This window comes from Thermobia domestica, chromosome 1 (assembly GCF_964235325.1).
Source record: "Thermobia domestica chromosome 1, izTheDome1.hap1.1, whole genome shotgun sequence".
Taxonomy (NCBI): Eukaryota; Metazoa; Arthropoda; class Insecta; order Zygentoma; family Lepismatidae; genus Thermobia; species Thermobia domestica.
The window spans coordinates 4,049,783-4,073,896 of NC_137454.1; the positions used below are offsets into that span (position 1 = coordinate 4,049,783).

General features: G+C 34.8%; 1 protein-coding gene across 2 annotated transcripts in view; it reads right to left on the reverse strand.

Annotated features, from left to right (window-relative positions):
• The window catches only part of LOC145683148 (putative oxidoreductase YjmC), a 101,502-nt gene that overhangs the window by 3,169 nt on the left and 74,219 nt on the right, over window positions 1-24,114 (reverse strand). For both annotated transcript variants that reach the window (XM_081754517.1, XM_081754514.1), the window contains exons 5-8: window positions 15,252-15,350; window positions 12,954-13,149; window positions 9,451-9,605; window positions 2,304-2,414 (exon numbers count right to left, since the gene is read on the reverse strand). In XM_081754517.1, the coding sequence (XP_081610643.1) occupies window positions 2,304-2,414; window positions 9,451-9,605; window positions 12,954-13,149; window positions 15,252-15,350 (561 nt within the window). The remainder of the gene's footprint in view (window positions 1-2,303; window positions 2,415-9,450; window positions 9,606-12,953; window positions 13,150-15,251; window positions 15,351-24,114) is intronic.

The window sequence follows — 24,114 nt, forward strand, 5'->3', positions numbered from 1 at the left end:
CATCGTCACACAAAGTGATATAACAAAATCAAGAAACAGTGCGATATCGCGTTGGAAAAGAACTGATAATCCTATTATTTCGTAATTCTTAACTACTGTAATTCTGAAATGGAATTATTTAATGAGCTACGAAGAAAGAATACGACTTCTTTTAATCAATATATATGCCCCTCACATTTACAAGTAACTAACTCAATAGTAAATAACCACCATAGGTTCCATTACTGCTGAATTAATTCATTATCATATACATTTTTTATCTATTGGAGCGTATTATTAAAGAGTTTATCAAATTCTGCGTCAACGCGAGAAGCAAATTAAAATTGAACATTCAGCATTATACCTTTCAAATAAATATATTCATTTCACGCTGACACTATTACAAATGATTTCTCAAACAGTGGTTTCCAACCTACATGTTCTTATATAACACAGGTCTGCAACCAAAAAGCTGTTTGCATAAGTTTAGCTGATTTTTACAATTCTGGGTGCACCGAAGTCGAAAATGATCCCTGTTTCTTCCTGTGACGTCAAGTATTTGTACAATCGGAATGTAACGTGGTCAAACAGGTAGCTGGAAATCGCTAAATTGCAAACGCAACACACGAAAATAAAAATGAACATAGAAGATTAAATGTGTTTTAGCTCCCCGAAACATGAAAATACATGTATATTTGTCCGGATGGGGATCACTGATACATATCGTAATGTGTCATGAATGAGAGGACGAGATTATAAAGAAAAAACAAAAACAATAAATCTGTTCATAAAACGAATTTAGTAAGATTACATCTTAGATTTGTAAAACATTGGTAAGTAGTTCTGGCTACACTGTTTGTTGCTCAAATACTACAAGTACGCGAGTACGTGGGGTTTTGTTGGCACTGATATTAGAAAACTCATATCTGACAAAGACTTCATCAGTTCAATGACTCCAACTCAAAAAGAGGCTTGGGTTGCCTTTACTGTGGTCATGAAAACGTTTTTGGAAAACCGAAAGGACCCACAGTACAAGAAAATGGTGGAAAAAATGTTGCACGCGTTCCGAAAGCTTGGTTGCTCCATGAACTTAAAAATCCATTTTCTCAACTCCCACCTTGACTACTTTTCTGACAATGTGGGAGCAGTGAGTGAAGAGCAGGGGGATAGTTTTCATCAAGAAATCAAAGAAATGGAATGGTATCAGGGGAACTGTAGTGTTACGATGATGGCAGATTACTGCTGGATGTTGCTTAGGGATCTTCCGGCAGCCACTTACAAAAGGACAAGCTCCAAACGAAGTTTGACCTTTAAAAAAAGACGATTTCACAAGCAATCTGATTGAGGGGGGTATTACTTTTTTGTTTTAATGTGTGTGCGTGTTTCTGTACAATTAATTTGTGTTACGCTGTTAATGGTGTTTCTGTAAATCGCATATTTGTGTTCATATTTTTTTTCAACAATGACCACCCGTTTGTTCGAAACCCAGACGTCCCAGGACAAAACGGTTGTCATTCCTGGATTCAGCGCACCCAAACACATACAAATCAGTTTACTAAACTGAAACAGCTTAGCATTGTTTTATTTTTGCAGACCTGTGTAATTTAAAGGAAAGTGCATTTTCTGGTAATGACAATGGTTCCTGGAAGCTTGTACATTATAAATTCTGGAGCCTTCTTATAGCTCTATGTACAATAATAACATGTATTTACTACTTTTATTGTATTTAATTTGTTGGACAAAAATGTTATTTTATCTGGCAATAGCTACGAGTTATAGGAAGAAGAAATATTATAGAAATGTTATGAATAACCTTGATTTTGTAAATGTTTCATGTTGCTGCCGCTAGAGGTCAATGTTTGTTCATACGTCGTAATCCAGTTTGCTATGGTAACAGTTCCCATTGACATGGTTTTGTTTATAAATAAGTTTAATATATAATTCAGAAAGACGCCATAAAAGTAGAAGTGTATGGAATTGCTAAGAAGCAATTATCGATTATTGCAAATATAGTGCTTTTAAGTGGTCAAAATAGTGTCTAGTTATTTGAATTATCATCGAAGTAAATAGTAACAAGATCTATATGTACTTATTAGAACTAATATAGCATATGGTACGATTAAAATAAGTAAAATCAATCGAACTAGTGAGTAAAATTATACATGGATTTGTTCTTACATTTGGTGTAGAAGAAGGAGTTTGATTTTCAGTATATATATCTGTTTGAAACTCACATTCAATTGTAGTTTCATACCTCATATGGCTTTGCTGCTAGAAAAAAAATGATAAAGAAAAGTAAAGAAACATAAGATAAAAATTCTTACTACGTCTCTTATTTGGTTAGGATGATATTTGATTCCTCCCTGTGCATCAACTTGTTTCATGTGTTCCTTCTCTGGATCTCCTGCTACTAGAACTGGTTTCTTCGGATCTACCTGGAAACCAAATAAACACATAGATGTTTGAAATATTTCGTAAAAGACCCAGTTTTACTAAAACGAGTCATTATCTTTTACAGTGTTTTTGCCTCCTTTTTTAATTTTTATTTACTTATCTTTTTATTTCTTAATACAAATAGTGAATTTTTGTAATATCAGATGTCTATCTTCCTCCAAATTCACGAACTAGAAGTGGACTAGACTTTTGTAAGTTTTAGGTTAGTTAAGAGAAACACAAATCTATTAACTCTGTTTATAAACAAGAAGAGTGTTATGTAGAATCTTGAATTTTTGACTCACTCTTCTCGTTTCAATGCTTTCTGATACATTCTTCAGTGGCGTCAAGAAATTGCTGAACTGAGCACATTATTATTAAAGTTCCTGTTTTCTTGGGGAAATCCTCAGAGAAAAATAAAATAACGCGTTCAGTCTGTAAATTTTTAGGCGTCACCAAAGAAAATGTTATGGAACACTGAAAACGTACGGGCGAATTACAAAAATTCGAGGTACAAGGTAAGACTGTCCTTATTTTAGTCTTGTACTCTATAGTATCGACGAGTATCAGGAAATATGTTAATAATAAATATCTAAATGTTAATTAAGGATTAATGATCCTATTTCATCCACTGTTTTTCCATATTCTCTTCTTCTGCTATTTTCGAATGTTATTTATTTATTTATAATAGTCCTCTACAGAGACAAACTCCATTTACAGAGTAATATAGATATAGTCATATAATTACATATGAAATACATATATATCTATTTATTGAAAGAAAGAAAAAATAATAAAAACAAAAAGTAGTATAAATATTTTTTAAAAAATAAAAATATAAAAAATGAAAAATAGTCTCAAGTACAAGTTCAAAGTTCAAAGTTCAAAGATCATAGTGATAACGCTTCTTACTTAATTGTTATTCCATACATAATGTCTCTTCAAAGTATTATTTTTCAGAATACGCAAATATACAGAAATAGGATAACAGAAGTCAAAATCCAGAACTCATAAAACCAACTGATAGAAATTTTTACAAGCTCTATCTATGAATGACTTCTGGTGGATTGTAAAGTGTGATCTCGTTATGTTAAATACTAAATTCTTACCTAATGATCATTTTGGTATATTAAAATTAATATATTTGAGTAAATTACAATTATCTGCCACTGAGTTTACTGTTTTGTGCAAATATATTTGTTGAATAAGGAAACGTCTACTGTAAAGCAAATGCATATCAAATTTAAGTAAAAGAGAAGAGTAAGAGATCTTATTTTTAGTTGCTGATAAACGATACGATTTGCAATAAAGATGTCTCAAAAATTCTAATTGGACTCCTTCTACGTTATTTGCATGTAATTTATGAATACGGTCCCAAAGAACACAATAGTATTTCAACTTACTCCTAATCATATTACATCGAGAAATCACTAACTAAACAATTACCATATTTTGCACCTACCATTCTTCCTTTTTTTTTAGAGTGTGAGAGGTTGAAAGCACTCAGCAACTAACCAAGGTTTAGGAACAATGACAAGGAACTCTTGCAGAACTCCAATTCTTCCAAAACTATTAGATTTTCGTCTATTCAAATGTAGGAGACGCATTAATCGTGTGATTATAATTCACTCTTTTCTGTCTTACACAATCAATTCTCTCTCGTACAATCTAAGGCTTTTATATAATTTTCTTCAGAACTAGATAAACTGTGTGCACTTTGAGTTATTGGTACATGGTCATCGGGAAGAAATAGAGAAAGAATAATACAGAGAAAGAATAATACAATGTTCAGTACTTGTCCTCAAGAAGCAGGCATCTGTATCATGCACAGGGCGGGCTCTACCATATGCGCATCACGTGCATTTGCTCGAGGCGGCAAAATCTGTTATAACTATATTATTTAAAATAAATATTTCTTGTTGGAAGCAGACTTCATGATGATGTTAGTTAAATTTACTAAGTTGACCTTCTATTTGAATACTACATGAATAAATCATGTTTATGTTGCATTAGTTTAAGGTCACGTGGACAGTGCTAAAACAAATCCCAGCATGAATTGCTTGGTTGTTGTTAAATACAAGAATTCAATTCTCGAACAGTACCGAAGACTTATTCCATTTAGTTAATTATCAGTTTTGATATGTAAAACTAATCTTGTCTTCGTCACAAACAAGTTCTTTATCATTGAAACTGGAAACAAGTTTTCTTTTTTAAACAGATGTAGAAGGAAAATCAAAAAATAAAGATAAAAAAGCTATTTGCATTGGAATTGCAAACCGATATATTGAGATTGAAGTTCGATATTGAGTTCTACAAAAAGGATTACCGTCTTTACTCTGTAGGATTGTTTGTTATATCTTTCACTAACATAATTGATTTTTATTTAAAGAAAAAAACAGACAACAAATTTGTATTTATAGTGTTTAGGCCTTTCTGAGTGCGAGTGCACTTTACCTCCCCTTCGTTGTTCATGATAGAGTAGCATACTTAAAATCGCAGATTTTAAGATTTGATCTTTCTGGAAAAAGAGGAGGGCTGCAAATGACCCATTACACGGGATGCAAATTGCCTAGGGCTGGCTCTGATCACACGCAATTGATTCAGGTAAGTGGACGGATCATTTGACATATCGTTCTCGGAAAAACTTTAGTAAGTAAAAAAAGAAAATTAATTCAAGAAACATGATTAGTAGAAAATGGAAAAGAAGGTCAGAGCAGAAGGCAGATGCACGTGTAACAAGGTTGAAATTTTGTAAATATAAAATAATAATAAACTTTTGATGTGAAAAATAAAGTAAAGTTGTGATAAGAGGGAAAGCTGAATATGAAACACGTAGAAAAATAAAGACAAATAGATTAACTTATGCACAGAATAAATAAATAACCATATAGTTTTGGATTTGGGGGAACAAAATTGCATAAAAAGAGAAATTTACAGGGAAAATTAGTTGATATTACGGAAATGTAATTACTAAGTGAAGGTAAGTACTACAAATCGCCAAGGTAACTTAGTTAACCTAACCTAATCTACACTAATCTAACAACCTAACCTAACCTACCATAAACAAACGAAAAGTACAGAAAATATAGCGAAAAAATACCTAATTTTATCCAGAAATCCTGCCCCTCCCCCCAAATCCAAAAATATGCCATAAATAATAATGAATGATGCTTGTAAGATTTTCTTGATTCCATATATGACTGACAATGGGCACATGACCAAAATTTTCTCTTTCATTATCTTTCCCAGACGACGAAATATTTTGTCTGGAAAGCTAGTTTTAGTCACAAGTGCTTTTTACGCTATTCATGTATGTGCATTTTCAAAGCTAATGATTTTAGCAGTCTAATTTTCAAATACTCGCACTCGCATCCCCTTGTTCTCATAAGTAATTAAATAACAATATAACAATTACATGGGCGCACGAGAGGATGATTTAAATTAATAAAAAAATTGGCTACTTACCAATGAATCCTCCCTTGGAAACCCTAAATATATTCCAAACATTTCGGAACGCAAATGTGGTTTGTTCTCAGTGGCAAGGTAAAACGGATTAAAACGGATAAGAGATAAAAGGTGTAAAACAAGGAATAAATACCACTAAATAAATAAATGTAACATAAAGAATTCTGAAATGTCACGAGCAGAGCGAAGTGCAAAAGGAACGAACTGAATCGAAGGAAGCGTGGTGTCTATGTTACTTCACTATTGCCAGATTCAAAATATGCCATTTAAGCGGTTCAATGCGAATGTGACTCTTCTCTTCATGTGACTCTACCGCGACCCCCCTGATGCATATTTTGAATCTGAAACTAGTGACGTAACATAGACACCGCGCTTCCTTTGATTCAATTCAGTCTTTTGCTTAACATTTCAGGATCCATTCTTTACGTTACATTTTATTTATTTAGTGGTATTTATTCCTTGTGTTGCAATAAAACGTTAATGTTATATTATACAAGTCAAAAAATACTATTTTTATTCTAACATTAGCACTTGTACTACAGCTGATACAAAACGAGCGAAGGAACAAAAAAAAAAGCAAAAAAAAAAAAACTCGGTACAAATGTTGCCATAACAAATCCAACATCCTCCCACCTTGAGTTACGTTGAGGAGACTAGTAACTCAACCACAACAAACATTATTTATTTTTGAGTATATACAAAAGATCTAATCTGGTAGGAGGTTTCACTTTTCTACCAGTTCGAGTTGTAACAGTTTGAAGTTTTGTTTCACATTCAGTCTCTGTGTTTTTATCACTCACTTCGTCCATTTGTTCATCACTAGGATACACTGCTGGTTCTTTCAACACCGGTCGTGTCTCATTTGAATGAACTTCCAGGGAAAAAACTCGTTGCTCTGATCTCATCATCAACCCGGTACATGTCTTCAACCGCACAAGTCGTACTTCACCGTCACGTCCAGGTAATATTTCCACAATGCTAAAGGCCATTCTAAACGTTTCAAGTTCTCGTTTTCTACAAGTACAACATCCCCTATTTTTATTTCATTATGGTCTCTTCTAGATTTCCAATGCTGCACCAACTGTCCCAAATATTCAATATTACTAGGAAGTGTAGGATATCCTTCTATCCAAGGTAACATTACTTCGTACCTCTTCTCCTCATTAATAGCTACGGTCTTATTAAAGTAATCCATTACTGCTTGCTGAGCTTCCAATTTTGTCTTCTTTTCCGCAGGATCTGTGATACCAAGAACATCTAACCGCCATAAATCCGCTATAGATGCTTCTTTACAAAACATGGACATCGTTGCCATAGACGAGAATTTAACATCACCACGTACTTTAACTTTGCCCATTAAAACCCAACCAAGCAATGTTTCCATAGCTACCAATCCGGACTTCAACACAATTCTTTTCCCAGTAAAAAGTTTTCCTGCAAAGTCAGAACCAATTAAAATTTCTACCGCGCCAGGGTTCCTATCGTAAATTTCTACACCAAAATTTTCTAACTCCTGTATCCAAGAATCTTCAACTACTGACGTCACATTGCTACATATTGTATCTTGGTTCAGGGCTTCAAAATTGCATGCATAATCTCCTTTTAGACTATACAACCTAACTTGATAACAACTATGTTCATAAGGTGCAGAACAAATACCTCCGAAGAGAGCATGCGTAACACTTTCTTTTTTAACAATTTTGTATCCCATTTCCAATGCGGTAGCTGTTCGAATGTACGATCGTTGGGAACCGGTATCTATAATTGCTCTTACCTCTCTTTCTGTCTCTTGACCCCTTACTTTTACAACTAATGTTTGCAAAAACGTTTCGGCATACACGTTATTAGTTAATGTATTTTCAATAACCGGTTTCGTTACACTTTGTTTCACTGTACCGTGAATTTCCTTGTTAACCTTTGGTCCCTTGCACATAATGTATGAATGTTGTCCCTTGCACTTGGCACATTTTAATTTTACTCTATATCTACTGCTAATATGCCCCGGTTTTAGACATTTGAAACAACAACCCTTTGATTTTAACACCTTTGTTTTTTTCCTCGAAAGACCAGTTACGTGCCTTCGAACACTCTTCGCTAACATGAAAATCACTACAAAAAATACATTTCTCTGGGTCACCTTTACAATTAACTAACTCTGCCGCTGTTGGAACAGTTTCTGTGGACTACTTCGATCCTTCCTTTTCTTTATCGCACTGGAAGTATCTTTCAAATCAAAGCCCGCAACTGCAAGTGCTATCCGCTCTTCACTTTCAACTTCTTTTCTCACAAACAACATTAAATTTTCCAGTCTATTTTCCACTGTAGATTCTCCATAGTTCGTAGTTCCCCTTTGCCATGCTCGCAAAAGTTCCTCAGGTAAACACGATTCCACTAGTGGGTACAGCATTGCTGCGCATTTGTCTGTCGTCACTCCTAATGTACTTAATGCTCGTAATTATGACTCAATTTTGTCGTACAAGGCACTGAGTTCTAACTGCTTATTACTGTTCAAATTGCTTAACACCAGTTTTAAAAGCTCCCTCACATACACTTCTACCAATGTATCTTCACGACCGAAACGTGACTTCAAACCTTCAATCACTTTCGGATAGTTTCCTTCACATAACGGGAAACTTTCAACAAATTGGCGTGCTCTTGAACCGGGTAGAGTGGCCTGAAGTAAATACTGAAATTTGTCACTGTTTGTGATATTCGTGTCCGCATCGATTCGATTGAACTGATTCCAAGACGGTAACCATTCTTTAAGTCACCATAAAACTTCTTCGATTCAATTACCGGTAACTTAATACCCCGTTTCTTACCTTCTGTCGAAACACTGTGTGTATCAGGAGTTTAATTTGATGCATGCTTATCGATCAACTCTTGAACTTTCGTACGGAGACTATAAAATGTCAGAACATACTTATCTTGTGCTTCTGTTTCCTGAACCAAATCATCTTCTTGGAAATCTTCTTTTAATAACAATTCAATGTATTCATTGTGTGCTTCATCAACCGCCCTGTATTTATCCTCCAATAATTCAAAGTTCACTTTAATTTCATCAATGTTCACATTCGCGGCATTACAACACTGTTCCACATTTTTGCGATTTTTGTAAATACAGCTCTCGCCACTGTTCTAACTCTTTTTGCCTTCTCCATTATTTACGTTGTTTTTCAGTCCTGTCACGGTCGCCAGATGTTGCAATAAAACGTTAATGTTGTATTATAGAAGGCAAAAAATACTATTTTTATTCTAACATTAGCACTTGCACTACAGCTGATACAAAACGAGCGAAGGACAAAAAAACAAAAGAAGAACAAAACTCGGTACAAATGTTGCCATAACAAATCCAACACCTTGTTTTACACCTTTTATCTCCTATCCGTTTTAATCCTTTTCACCTTGCCACTGAGTACAAACCAGCTTTGAGTTCCGAGACGTTTGAAAAATATTTAGGCTTCCCAAGGGAGGATTCATTGGCCAGTAGCCAATTTTTTGTTGAATAACAATATACATTAAATTTATGTTATTCCTCATATTTTCATCATATTTGCACTATTACATACTTACCCGTTCCATATTTCTAATGTATGATAAAAGATCTCCCAATCGATCTTCGAAACCTGGTGCAAAACACTTTGGGTCAATAGCTACAAAGCATTGCGCCAAATCAGCCTCCCTTTCTTTGGACAGCCACTTTGGCACGAATGGACCAAAATTTGCTCCTGCGAACGAAGACATATTCAACAGTATTAATTCCTTTATAAAACATGCAATATGAAAATATCAGAGGAAAAAGTTATAAATCTACTTTCCTGTATTTCTTACAAACTTTTCAGTATTTCTTGTCTGTATTATTCTTCAATTTTGTTAGTTCAAGTTTCTAGTTCGATTCTACATGCGTTTTGTAGCGGAAATATCTTTCGCAACAATTTCTGATCTGTAAAATCCTTTTTAACCTATTTATTCCTCATCATATTAGTCGCAACGATAGACTAATGCATCGTTGCAACCAGCGAATATGAAGTAAAGAGTACTCTTCGACAATCTAAGTAGAAATGTTCCAAGGTGCACTCAGGATTATAGTTAGAGGTGCGGCTATTTGAGTTGTATACAAAAGAGTTTGATATAGTCTCATATATTCGCATTTAAACTTATATCCTCAGACACACTTTTTAAACGTATGGCAGTGTTAATAGGAATTAGAAACATACAGGGTGTCCCAAAAGTAATGTCGAAAAATGAAACCACAGATTCTTGGCACCAAAACAAGAAAAAGGTTTGTATGACATATAGATTAGAAGTGGACAAGGACGGAAATAGATAGCTTCGAATGTGGGGAAAATGAACCTCACACTAGGGAAAGGAACTTACCGATTTTCTAAACCGCATTGAAGTTGCGTGTGAACAGTTACGCAACACACCAGGAATGATGGAATACATTCGAAAACCATGATTAGCACGTTGCGTAGATGTGGGAGGACAGCACTTTGAACATCTTCTGTAGGTACGTTTATTGTTAGCACGTATGACCTAGTAATATGTAGGGGTATTCTGTGTAAGATACTACTTTACAAATACAGTACATCTTTGTGGATTCTGCCTGTTATTTCATTACATGACACGACTAGTTACACTTGTTCTTATTTCTACCCTCTCTCTGCAAGTTTCTATCTGGTATACCACTTGCCATTGCCCCTTGAGATTATACAACCATGCTCAGTGTATTTGCTTTGACTCCCATTGTAGATGTGCGTGTAATCGTGCCATGGACAACTACTTTTTTTTCTGTACGGTTTTATCTTTACTGCACGGTTTCATTACCGTTACCGTACAGACATTAGGTGAATCCTTAAATGACGCATGAAGAATCTCTGGCACAGTTGTGTAACATGCGTTTAATATGACAAGCCGATATGATTTTTGTCTTTCTGAACCCCTTCCTAACTCCTATCATTATTCTGCTGGCAGACGTAAAGTTCCTTTCTCTCCACATTCGAAACTGTCTAGCTCCGCCATTGTTCATTTCCGGACTATATGCCATAAAAACATTTTTCTTGTTTTGATGCCAGGAATCTGTGATTTCATTTTTTACCATTACTTTTGGGACACCTTGTATAAGATAAAAATAGTTGTGTCTGCATTTTATCCGCAGAATTTTACTCTATTAATATTTTTTGCATCCTGAATTATTTTTTTTTTTTTTGTCTTTAGTAGCCTTGGGTTACATTCCTGTGATTGCATTAGTGGAAACATTAATATCAGGTTGATGCATAAGTCCGTAGCGTTTTTGACTACGACAAAACTTCTTATTTGGTTGTCATTTGAGATAAACGAAAAATGGAATCTAATTACCAACATACAGTATTCTACGAAGTTTTCGTTTCTATAAATGAAATAAACTATAATAAATTGTATTGAACTTATTTTCATTTTTTCTTATACACAGTTTTTGGAGAGTGAATGTAGAAATTGAACATATATATACTAAAGAAATACTAAACAAATAATATAACAAAATAAACATTTTTACTGCTTTAATTTAGATGGAAAATATATATATAGCACACTTGTTATGAATATTAGGGGTTCGCAGTGACACAGTGGTAGAACGTTCACCTCTGGTGCATGGGGTCCTTGGTTCGACCCCAGTTCGCGCTAAGTGGACTTTGTGGTAGACAAACACCGTGTGCGTGGGTTTTCTTCGGGCTTTCCCATTTCCTCCCACTATCTTAATTCCATCATTTCATTAATTTCTCATCATCAACGTTTCTTTTAGCGTAGCCGGCATAATTATGGGACGTAAAACTGAAATACTTCATTTAATTTTTTTTCTAATGAATATTAAATGACATACTATTATATTTTAGATTAGTATCGATACAGTTATCTACAATCCACACACTCTATTTTGCATTCTAATATTCCTGTTCTATTCTTCTACCGACTAGGATCAATGCTCAAGGAGACAGTACTTAAGTGTTCTATGAAATCCTGACGTTTACTTTTATATAGCAGTAGGAAGTCTCTTTTAAATACCTACCATCATAAGAAATGTTCCATTCTTGTGTATGTTTAAACGCTAGGACTACTAAATATGTACCGTGTCATGCGAAAACGAACTAAGCGCCACTTTCATACTTTTAAGAAAATTACGTTTAAAGGTTGATGTCCAGCATTAAGGTAGCCGTAATCTAAAGTGAAATTATGTTTCTTTTTTTGGAAAGGTGTTGGTTTTCCTCTCTTTTCGATTGTGAAAAACGTTCTAATGCTTATCAGGAACCAATCGTCGCATTTACGTGGATTTTCAAAATTTGGCGCTTAGTTCACTTTTGCATAACACGGTACATATTCGAACTTTGACGTTTGTTTGTATTATAGAAATTAATGTTTTAATGTGACCAAAAGTTGCTTGTATCTAATTGTAAATATTTCTTTACATTTTCATTGAGTTTATGCATACGTATTTAGGCTAGATACAGATAAGATATTGGTCTATTTATATGTGGGCTTACAAGAAGTTCGAGGTTTATTTCTCGTCATAAACCTTAAAGATCTCTTTCGTAAAACGCAGTGAGTTCCAAAAAATTGAAACCAAATTTTAATTCTGATTCGAAAGATCCAAACTAAATCGATTGTGGAATGTTTTCTTACACTATTTCTCAAAGATTGATTTCACAGATTTCAGGCAGCTTATTAGATAACATTTCAATATGGGTTTTCCAATCTAGTGTATCTGTAATAGCCAAAGACTAAGCGACTTAGTAGTTGAAATATAAAACATAATTAATCGTTTTAAAGATAATTATTACTATAGGGTAGTAGCGTAGCAAAGGAGGAGGGAGGTTAGGCTAGGTGGGAGTAGTTGCTCACGCATGTTTGGAAATCAGCTATTATTTCGCTAGGGTTTCAGCCAAACAACTTATTGCATGCAGTGCCATATGGTGTTCTCTTATTTCACTCTATACTACGTGGAAACTCATATACGATAAGTTACGTTTAGTGTCGTTTATTTTTTACCTAGCCACTTACGTACGTATGTAAGTAATCTTTATGGCAGTTTTACTACTTACCTGCCATGATACCACAGAGGATTTCTACCATGACTGCCAAACCAAAGCCCTTGTATCCAGAAGTGATTTCGGCGCCTCCCAAAGGCATCATCTTGTAAGCTGCCATTGCTGCATCAGGGTCAGTTGTCTCTTTCCCATTCGCATCTAAAGCCCAGCCTTTTGGGATGGGCTCTCGTTTTCGACGTTGGACTTCTACCTGAAAATCAAATTAGTTGTCCTTTTATTCATCAATCAGTTTGTCGTATTCTTTCCGTTTCTTTTATTTATCTTATGCAAGTGAAACTAATGAGATTCTATGCTTGTGCATATTTTCAATTCTAATTGAAAAAAAAAAACGAAATGAAATCTTTTAGTTTAACGTCCTTGAGGCTAAGGGAGACGGTGACTAAGACAAATGAATGATGCTGGAAGAATTTCTGAAATGAAAATGTGGGAGAAAACGGAAGTACTCGGAGAAAACCCAAAGACACGATGTTGTCCACTACAAACTTACTTGCCAGTATTCGAACCAGGGATCCCATGCACAAGAGGTGAGCGCTGAACCACTGAGCCACCGTGCTCCTTCCACACAGAATTGCAGTACAAGTGGAAATTATGGTGTTTGAATATATGCCAGAGTTCTTTTTGAGGATACTCAGGTACGGATCGGTTGTAAACAAGATCCTAACTTCCTAGCAAGAATCATGTAGCTCAATGGTTGAGCGTTCACCTCTGATGAGAAAGTCCATGGTTTGATCCCAGGTATTTAAACTTGTTCTGGACAACATCCTATTTCTTGGTTATCTCTGAGTTCTCCCATTTCGTGCTAGTTTTCATTTTACCGATACTTCTATTCTTCATTCACTTTCATTAATGAAGTGTTTTCTGTAGCCTGAAGGACATAGCGCTTTTAACTAAATTTAAGATTTTAACTAGTTTTGATTATTTCAGTGCTGTTTTTGATTCTTAATCCTAATCATCGTAATCAAGGATTATTTATAGTGTAAGGTCATCCAAATACAGCAGTCAAATTCAAAATCTAATACATTTACAAGTGTGATTTAAAAGATTAATTTCATATCAATCATAATATACGATTTGAGCTTTGTTATTGAATCACATATAATGTTTCATTAAATACACGAAAATAAAATTATCATAATCTCTAAAGTCGCCAGCTTGAAAGGTTTCAGTCTAGGTAGCTATAAGATTACTACTAAACCAACATAATCTAAATCAATCAAAAAGCTACTTTTTAACTTTCTCATATTCACAACAATGTCACGAGATCTCGCCCAACTACCTCTCGGGTTAGAATTTCAATCACGCAATTTGAGTATCGCTTAAACGTTGGGGAAAAGAAGGGTCGAATTTAAGAAGTGCTGGGCTCAATTGGGAAGAATGTTGAGGGTTTCAGGTACCCAACTTGCGCACACAATTATGTATATTTTATATATAAACAACGTGATGAAATGAAAAGCAATCAAAATGTCCACTTGAAATAGCAAGGAAGTTAATAGACCAAACACATGTAATATAAAATTGCATATACGACGCGCTTAGTATTTTTTTTTTTTTTTAACAGAAATTGAGTTATATATCGCTTGTTATATGTTTGATCTAAAGGAATTCCATGGAAACAGAATTTTATTTAAAAGCTTAATATTTCACACTAAAAACCTAGTTCAAATATGGGACTTTGTACGCGTGCATATGGAGCTTCACTGCACGTTTTGCGAGATTACTCGAAACTTAGCTAAATGTATGTGGCGGATTTTGATACTAGGCGCCTCATATGTGAGGCTACAAGTAACCAAAAATACTTGCATATCACATCTGAAAAGTACAAGTCACAATAGTACTTCTTTAGTGACTGTGAAATAATTTATTTAAAAAAAAAAATGAAAGTTTAAGTGCACTGTTAGAAATAAATTATATTTTTTAAACTTCTGAAAATCACTTAACAGTCACAAGCCGTAAATAAGTAATTTTATTATTCCTTTTTATTATGAGAAAGTTATTTTCGTTTCTTTCTTCTCAACAAAGTCTTTTAGAGTTTTGTCTAAGTTCAAACTCCTGCTAATGTCAGATCGAACGGTCATAATCGCCAAACTATTGAAAAGTTCTTCCTGAATTAATGATCTCAAGTAAGTTTTGATCAGATTCAACTTGGAAAACCTTATTTCTCCAGATGCCGTAGTAGGTGGGATTGTAAATAAAATCATATCTTGTTATGCGTTCTTGTGTGTATTTGGTGACTGTACAATAATGATATCACAATATGAGGAAATGATCGCCAAGATATGTTGTTTCACTCACCTTCCCAACAGCTACAGCTGTGCATGCCATGTCGAGTTCAAATGTATCTCCGTTATTCGCAGGAGCTACGAGTGACAGTGGACAAGTACCTACAGCAATCTAAGGGAAGACATATTTTTTTATTAAAAACAAACGCTTTTAAACTAAGTAAAACAAAACTTTTTTTTCATTTCTAATTATAGTTTACGATATAAGTGAAGGATTTTTTAAAGTCTAAAATGAAAATAATTTCTGCAGATTGTGAAATTTCTGCAGATTCTATTATTTCTCATGAGGTACAAAAAGTGAAAAAGTAGACGACTGGACCGAGACACGAACCCGAAATCTTCGGCGTAGCGTGCCGATGCGTAACCACTAGTCCACCCAGTTCACTTTCTAGAACAGCCATACACTTTCTCACTTTTGAAGTCGGTGCTCTTTACTTTACAAGAGTAAGAGAGGGTATACCTGTTTTGGGAAGGGAACTTCGTAGCGTAGTGGTTAACGCATTAATACTCTAGGCCAAAGATCTCGGGTTCGTGTCTTAATTCAGCCATCCACTTTTTCATTCTGTGTATCATTGAATTTGCACGTACAGAGGATATAATGTGTTAAATATCCGGTTGTTTCCTCCTTTCATTCATATACCCCTCTATACACCTGAATCGTGGGGGTGGGAGACATTTGGAGGCTCATGGGGGACATTTCCAACATTTGCTGTCAAAATGTGTGTTAAAATGTGTATGTATATGCTACGCCCTGTACATAGTGCTTTTATGCCATAAAATATAATAAATTTTGACTAAAATAATTTTCTCGTTGCTTTGAATATGTGATAATTCAGGTGTATAGAGACTTTTTGAACGCTCTGTATATTATCTCTCATTATTATTGAAAATTTACAACGTAAGTGGAGAAACGTTGTTGTGTGACAAAATTTATTTGTTCAGAGAGAAAAATAAATCTCAGCTTATGTATGCATTTAGGACAGGTGACACTGTCATAAGTGCTTACTAGCTTGCTACCCTGTTCTCTAGCTGAAGTAGTGGAAGGTGCTGCTATCTGCGAGCTTTCGTGGCTGAGCAGCAAACCTCCCCTCTTCAGTTAGCACGAATAGGTAAGCCGATAATGACTATCTTTATTTGTCTTAGTACTCATATATTCACAAGAGCATGTTAGAATCAAGTATCATTAGTTTTGTGCTTCGAGTTATATTTAAGTTTGTGCAGTGTGCTATTTAAGCAAAAATGAAAGTTCAAACTAATATATGTAATGAAAAACAACAGAAATTTTGTGGCGGAAAAATTCGTTGAAACCTGTTTGATTAGTTATGCCTTTGAGAATATTGGACCACTTATGTGTTAAGTTAACTGTATTTTGGTATGTATGTTTTTATTATTCTATGCATGGAGAAGAACATTAACTTTACATTTTGGGTATCAATTTCCACAATTGAGAACATGCTCCATAGACATTAAAGGTGCCCATATTATTATTATCTTGTGGGATAGTCAAAATTGTTTGAAAAAGAGGTTAAATCTATTTTGAATTTTGTTGTCTAAACCAAAGAGAGATTATTTAGTTGGAATTCATTGGTTTCTATTTCTGAAAGTATTTAAATAAATTGTATTATTTTCGTTTAGTTGAAAAAAAGTCTCATGTTTGCTTTTGCTATAAATCCCTTTGAGAATGCACCACTAAACGTCCTATCCGAGCGGTTCTTTATAAAATTCCATAAGAACCTGCAACAAAATAAATATTGCCTATTCGTTCTCCTTTTTTACACATCCAAACTTAATTTTACAGGTTAGTTTACAATCTGAAGAAGTGATTTTCATTTTAGATAATACCGGTAGTTTACTGAACACATACAAATGTGTAAAATTTTAAGCTATAAGCTCAGATCATCAAAGATAAGCAAAACATTCCTATTAAGTGTGCATCGAAAAACAATCCTCTCAGATTATGCACTGTCGAAAGAGCATCATTTTCTTTAAAGCGTTCTAGCTTGAAAACTATATAGAATGTAGCTGTAAAACAGGTCGAGAAACTATCATAAAAGCATTTAAATAGCCATGGGACTAAACTCCATAGAATTCTAACGCTCCCATCTCTGTACATATACAAAAGCATTATCTTTACTAAGACTAATTGGCATTCCTTTTACAGCTACATCTTCTGTACATTCACATAATACAAGGCAAGGTACGGATGTTTATGTCTCGCAACAAAATTATAGCTCAACTACAAATAGTGTGTACTCTATGTGTACAAGATTACTTACCCCAGCATGTTAAAAACATTAAGGACATAAAGATGTTTAAGAATGGCGTGTTCAAATTTCTTGTAGATAAAGCTTATTATAGCGTTTCTGAATCTCTAGAGTGGAGAAAATAAGTATATATTTAGGTGTATTCTTTGCTACTATTATTTTGTTATCGATTGTAATATAATTTTCTTTTAATGTTTTATTTTACTTTTTACTATTATTTTTTGACGTGTTCTATGTGTTTGGTCTTCTGCAGCCTCTATGTCCAGAAAGGATAAAACTAAACTAAACTAAACTAAACATATTTTAGGATCCTGCGCTAACTGTACAACGAATTTTTTAGAAAAGTTGAATCACAATTGGAAATTCTTTTCGATACCCAACCAGCAATGAATTCAGATATTTAACAGAAGTAGTTCAGACTCCATAAAATCATACTATGCTTCGTTGACAAAATTAAATATTAGCATAGTTCTATTTGGAAATATACTTCTATCAGAAATGTTGTCAAGGGGTTTGTCGGGAAAGAACATCTTCTTACTGCAGCTCACATTCCTTACTTATGTACTTTGTTTCATTCTTGTGTCTTCTATTTTTCTCTTCTGAAGAAATTGGTCTGAAATCATACAGTGGCGTATTTACGATTTTGTTTCGGGCGAAGCTTTGCCTGAAAATATGAAAATTCTGCAAGATATTTCATATACTTTACTATAGTAAGATTTCGGGGGGGGGGGGTTAAGGCCGGAAGCCCCTCCCCTAAATACACCAGTGGGTGTGTATAAGTAAGCTGGCGAACATCGGTTGTTGTAAAGAACTTTTAAGAAAATAAGTTAAGAAAGTGCTTGCCATTCGGAAGTGATATATATTTTATTATTGAGTCTGTTGAAGATAGTCAAAAATATTGATCTTATGTTTGCTCAGTTTATGCATGCTAATACCATCTGTTAGCAGGGTGGTGGAACTGTGTAAGATATTGTCTCGCTTGTGTTGAGCATTTGCTATGAAGTCTCTCTCTCTTGATAAAGATGGCGTCGAATGATAGTTACATTGTCGGTGTTGCTCAAGAGAAAAGTACTATTTATTTATTTATTTATTTATTTATTTATTTAACAATCACCAGATACCGCTCGGAGCAGGCCCATATCCACGAAAGGGGAGGGACGGGGGACGACCCTCCTAAATTTTTACTGCCTTCCCCCTTAAAGTTTCACGGAACGCTTACAAATGAACTATAATATGGTTGGATCGAGCCCCTAACTTCTATCAGACCTGGCTACAGACCATTTATACTGAATATCTAACAACAGCAATATCAATGGAAAGGATTTTGGAGAGTATCGGCCAGGGCCTTTTTTAGTAGGTACCTTCCCGGAGTTTATCTGGTAGAACTGAGGAAAAGCATGGAAACGCCAATGAGAATGGTCGGCAGTGGGAATCGAACCCACGCTCCCGAATGCGAAGCCAACACTCTACCACTTTGCTACATCGCTCGGTACCACCTTATACGATGTAACGGTATGGATTGGCATGAATTTTTAAATCAACCCTCGTATTTCCCCAGCCTCAATTCTTAGAAATGAAAGCAGCCAGCGAACAGTTGGAAGAGAACAATACTTAGGAATTTATCACCCAAAAGGTACCTCACTTTTCCAGACAGTCTTACTTCCTCCCGTCAGTCCATATTAAGAAGAAAAATTTTGCTACCCTCGAGAGAAACGCCCACGCACAAGTCCTCATGACGATGACAGATCTTTACGTGACAATGTGAAAATTATTAATAATCGTGAATTTTATAATTTATTGGAACAATCAGTGTTTCTAGTGTGATTTCTATTAACCTATGGACCATTCATTATATATTATTAGCAATATAATAATGTAAAAACTTAATGTTCTCTACGAACTATATTTTAGTTTTGTCAGTGTATTCTTGCGCTACTATCTGGCAACTATGTGATGCGTGAAGAGAGGTGTGTGTTTTCTTAGCCACCATGTGAAGCACAAGGTACCAAGTTTCTGTCTTCACTTAAAGTATAGACATACGTAAAGTTTCAGTGTCTAACTTCTAAAATAATGTAAAATAATTTGTGGAACATAACGTTCGAATTTAAACAAACTCTCATGTGGAATTAATCAATTGAGTTGAATACTTTATAATAGTGCTACACCAAATTTGTATATTTAACAGTGGTGATACTGTGAAATCAACTATGTCTTTTATCGTAATATGGTAATGAACATCTTCACAGTTAACATCAACGAAGAAACTTCTCTTTGATTCGTCGTGCATTGCAGAAATGAAACCATCGAGCTGTTATCTTCAAGTAGCAATACAAACGAAATCTTTCTTATGAACGTGTATGGATGTTCGTCGTTACGTCCGCCTATATCGTCGTGCGCGTTTATAGATCGTCGCGAAATCGCGCATTAGGGCCAATTTATCGTTAAGCAAAATATTATTTACAATTTGCAAGTGTTATTGTTCTAAATCATATGTAGTGTAACCCACATAGTGCATAATAATACACAGTTATTTACAATTCTTGTGATCATTTCTTAAAATGACGATAGTGTTAATCAGATGCGTTTAGTCAGTTATTTTTTTTTCTTTTCTTAGTGATTAAAATGTGTACAGGTTAGAACGTATGCGACATAAAGTGTTTATCAGAAGGTAAGGTATTTATCAATAGAGAAGTTCAAACATTACTTGCGTCTCCCACTATCCATCTGGCGGAAACCATGCATTGCTGCCCCACTTGTATTCTTTTACAGGTATTAATTGGTATACCTTGAAGCTGACGCAGCAGCGACGGTGGGTAAACGGCAAATGTCTCTAGTTAGTGTAACGCCCGAATCTTAGGACCGTGGAGGAGTGAAGATACTTGTTTATTGCTAGTCTCTTACGTCACTTTATTAATTTGTGCATCTGAATGATGTTGTAAAGAAGACTTTGAGAGATCCAAGGTTCGAATCCCAATATTACTATTATTAGTCGGTCTTCTCGCACTGGAACAAACGAGTATCGAACCCAGAACCGGCACTCCCATTATATCTGGCCTCCCTCACAGGAACAGACCTTATATCTGACGCACCGAACAAAGACAGATGCTTTAGTGGGAAGAAAGCGAATTTTTGAACTTCACTGTTTGCATTCAATGCCATCCCAGTGATTTTTGTGTTGTGTTTTGTAGTATAGTATTTTACAATGTCAAGTCCTAACGAAATGAAAACACTGCTTGAAGCAGTACAAAAATTGTCCGCAGATTTAGCTAACACTAACCAAGTGATAAAAGATAATCATAATGAGTTAGTCAACCAAGGTAATAGCGTAAAAGCAGAAATTACAGAGTTACGGGAAAAACATGAATTTTCAACTCAGGAACTTACGAAGGGTATACAGAGAGTAGAAGCTGAGTGCAATGCTTTTAAAGTAGAAATTAAAGTTGAAATTGAAAGTTTGAAATGTGAAGTTAGGGATTACAAGGCGGAAGTAAATGATCGTTTTAATGAAATGAAAATTCAAATGTACAATCAGCTGATCGAGACACGGAATGAGTTGTCATTAGCTATCCAGCAGGTTGAAGCCCAAAGTTGTAGTTCACTAACTCAAATGAAGCATGATTTTCAACAGATCTCTAGCACGTATGAGTGTAAAATCGTAGATCTTGAGGAGAAAATACGTAGCAATCGAAATTCATTGGTAGACATTGAAAGTAAAATTCAAGCTCACCAAGCACAGGTAGTCCAGTGCATGCAAAAGGTAACGGTAAATGAAAGTAGTGTAAATAGTTGTGGCATGGAAATTGATCGGATTAATCAATCGTTACTTTTTCTCAAAAATACTGTAGACCGTTGTAACAACATTGTAGTAGAATTAACAAATGATAGGGAAAAAGAATCAAAACAGTATGTTCAGATCCAGAGTACTGTTTTGGAGGTTAAAAATGAAATTGGTAACCTCAAACAAGAACTGCAAATGTTACAAGCTCAACTAACCTTAACGCAAAAACAAGTTCTGAACTTGCATGTGGAATCTAGACCCAGTAGCATTGCTAATACTCGTAGTGTAACTAATTCACTATACAGTAGTGTAGCTAACACCTCATCAACTCGAAGTTCCACTAGTCGTAGTAGCAGTAGCGGCACTAACACAAGTTATGAAGCTAATAGTAAACCAAAATCTAAAAGCAAAAGCCGTAGCCGCATTCATCATAGAAAACCAGTTCAGATTACGAATGCTAGGCCCATTAAGCGTAGTGATATTGAATCGTTTGAAAAGTTCTTAGGACACGAAAGTGAAATTACAGCTTCAAATTTCTTGGAACTGTTTGAGAAAAATGTTAAATTAATGCAAATTCCTGAAGAGCAATATTTAGATATTTTAGATTTTTTGATGCAAGGATCTTCCAAATCTTGGTTCCTTACTCGTAAACCTGACTTTAGATCATACAGTGATATCGTTTGTGCTTTCAAGCAACAGTTCGAATCTCCACAAGTCGTAGCTGGTAAGATGTCAGTATTGCAATCCAAAAGATATGACCCTAAAGTCGACGGTACAGTTTACCAATTCGTAGCAGATCGCTACCACAAAATTCGAGAATTGAATGAGAACGTTAGTGAAGCTTTTATTTTGAATACAATTAAATTGTTATTGCCTAATTATTTTCAGAAACAATTGGTTTTGTTACCATCCTTGGATTTGCAAACTATGTTGAATGTTGTTCAAAACCTTGAAACATTGTCAAAAAACAATGACAACTTTAGAACAAATAGTGGATTTCTTAAGAAACAGATTCGTGTAAATCAGGTTAATGTCCAAGAAAATGAAAGTAATGAACATAACCTTAGAGAATCACAACATCAAAGCAAAAACAAAGGTAAAAAGCAACCCCACAGCAAAGGTAAAAATCAACATTTTAAGAATAAGAACAAACCTAGGAACATTCATTCTCAGCGTAACCCTGAAAACGATAATCAGTACGATAGCCAAGAAGCTATACATTACACTGATACTAGGCGCGCTGATAATGGTGGGCACACGCCTCAACCATTTCCAATTTTTCATCCTGGTAACCAACCACCTTTTATTTCAAATTTTAATCAATCTCGTACCTTCCCTCCTCCTACATCATCAGGTAATCAGAGTAGACAAACACCGTTAAACTAGAAACGCTCTGCCGAGAGAGTGCTTCTGGTAGAGCTTATGAAAACTTTAGTAATAGTCACGATTTTAGTAACAAAGATGCACTCACCCCAATTTTTCCTGTGGAATATGTAACGTTGTGTAAAAACATTAATAACGTTGTTAATTGGGACTTAGATATTTCTGAAGATGAAATAGAAATTGATGAAAATGTAAGTAAGGGTAATAACACTCGCACTGCAGAAATTTATTGTAAAGTATTAGATACTCAGTTGAAGGCATTGTGCGATACAGGGGCATCAGCATCCCTTATCAGTTTTGAGGCATGGAAACGTATTTCTTCCGTAATTTCACATCCGCAGTTAAAACCTGCACCACATATTCTCTTGGTAGATTATTCTGGTAAAAGAAAAAAGCAGGTTAAGGGTGAAGTAAATATTTGTGTGGAAATAGAACACTTGATGTTCGACATAAGAGTTCTGGTAGTAGATGAATTAAACACAGAATGCTTGTTAGGTCGCAATTTCCTCACAATCGCCCATGCGATGATAGATTTTTCGAAAAACGTAATTAGTTTTTCTGACGGAAAAGACATTATTGTTGTTCCTATGCTCATTGAAAAATCTCATAGCAAAGAAAATAGTTGTTGTCAACCTAAGAAGATTTTGACTTATGCTGATCGAATAAATAAACCTGTTGATACTGAGTTAGGTATTTCTGTAGGAAATAATAACTTGTCAGATGAAAGTTCAGAGTTCGAACCCAATCATGACTATACATCTTCAGCATGTCCTGTAATTAATAACTTGGTTTCACAAAAAGGTAAATTAGAACAAGAGTGGATCCGTGTTTTACATGAACGAGATCAGGCGTATTCACAGTTGAGAACAGAGTCGAAAGATTTTCGAATAAAAGATCTTAACATAAATCAAGCAGTAGAAGAAAATTTTTTACTCGAATACTATGGTTTACAAATGTCAGAAATTGATAATGAGATTCAAAATGCTCATGGTAATATTCAAAGTAAACAGGAAAGTTGTGGAGATAAGGTATCAAATGATAATGTTATTTTTGAAAATGTATGTGCTGTAGCAACAATAAACGAAATTAGGGAAAAGGTACATGAATGTGATCATTTAAGTAATGAGGAAAAACAGCAATTATTTGATTTGTTGGTAAAACATCGTGATGTATTCACAGATTATCCAGGTAGATGCAATTTATATGAATATTCCATAGACGTTGACACTACTAACCCCATAGTAAAACGGCAATATACGTTACCCTACCATTTTAAAGAAAGCATTGACAAGCAAATTGATGAATGGTTAAAAGTAGGTGTCATTGAACCAGCAGTGTCGATACATAGTCACCCAATTTTCTGTGTACCTAAGAAAAACACCATTAAACCTAGAGTCGTAGTTGACCTAACTGAGCTGAATAAGCATGTTAAATTAAAACAATTAAAAGTA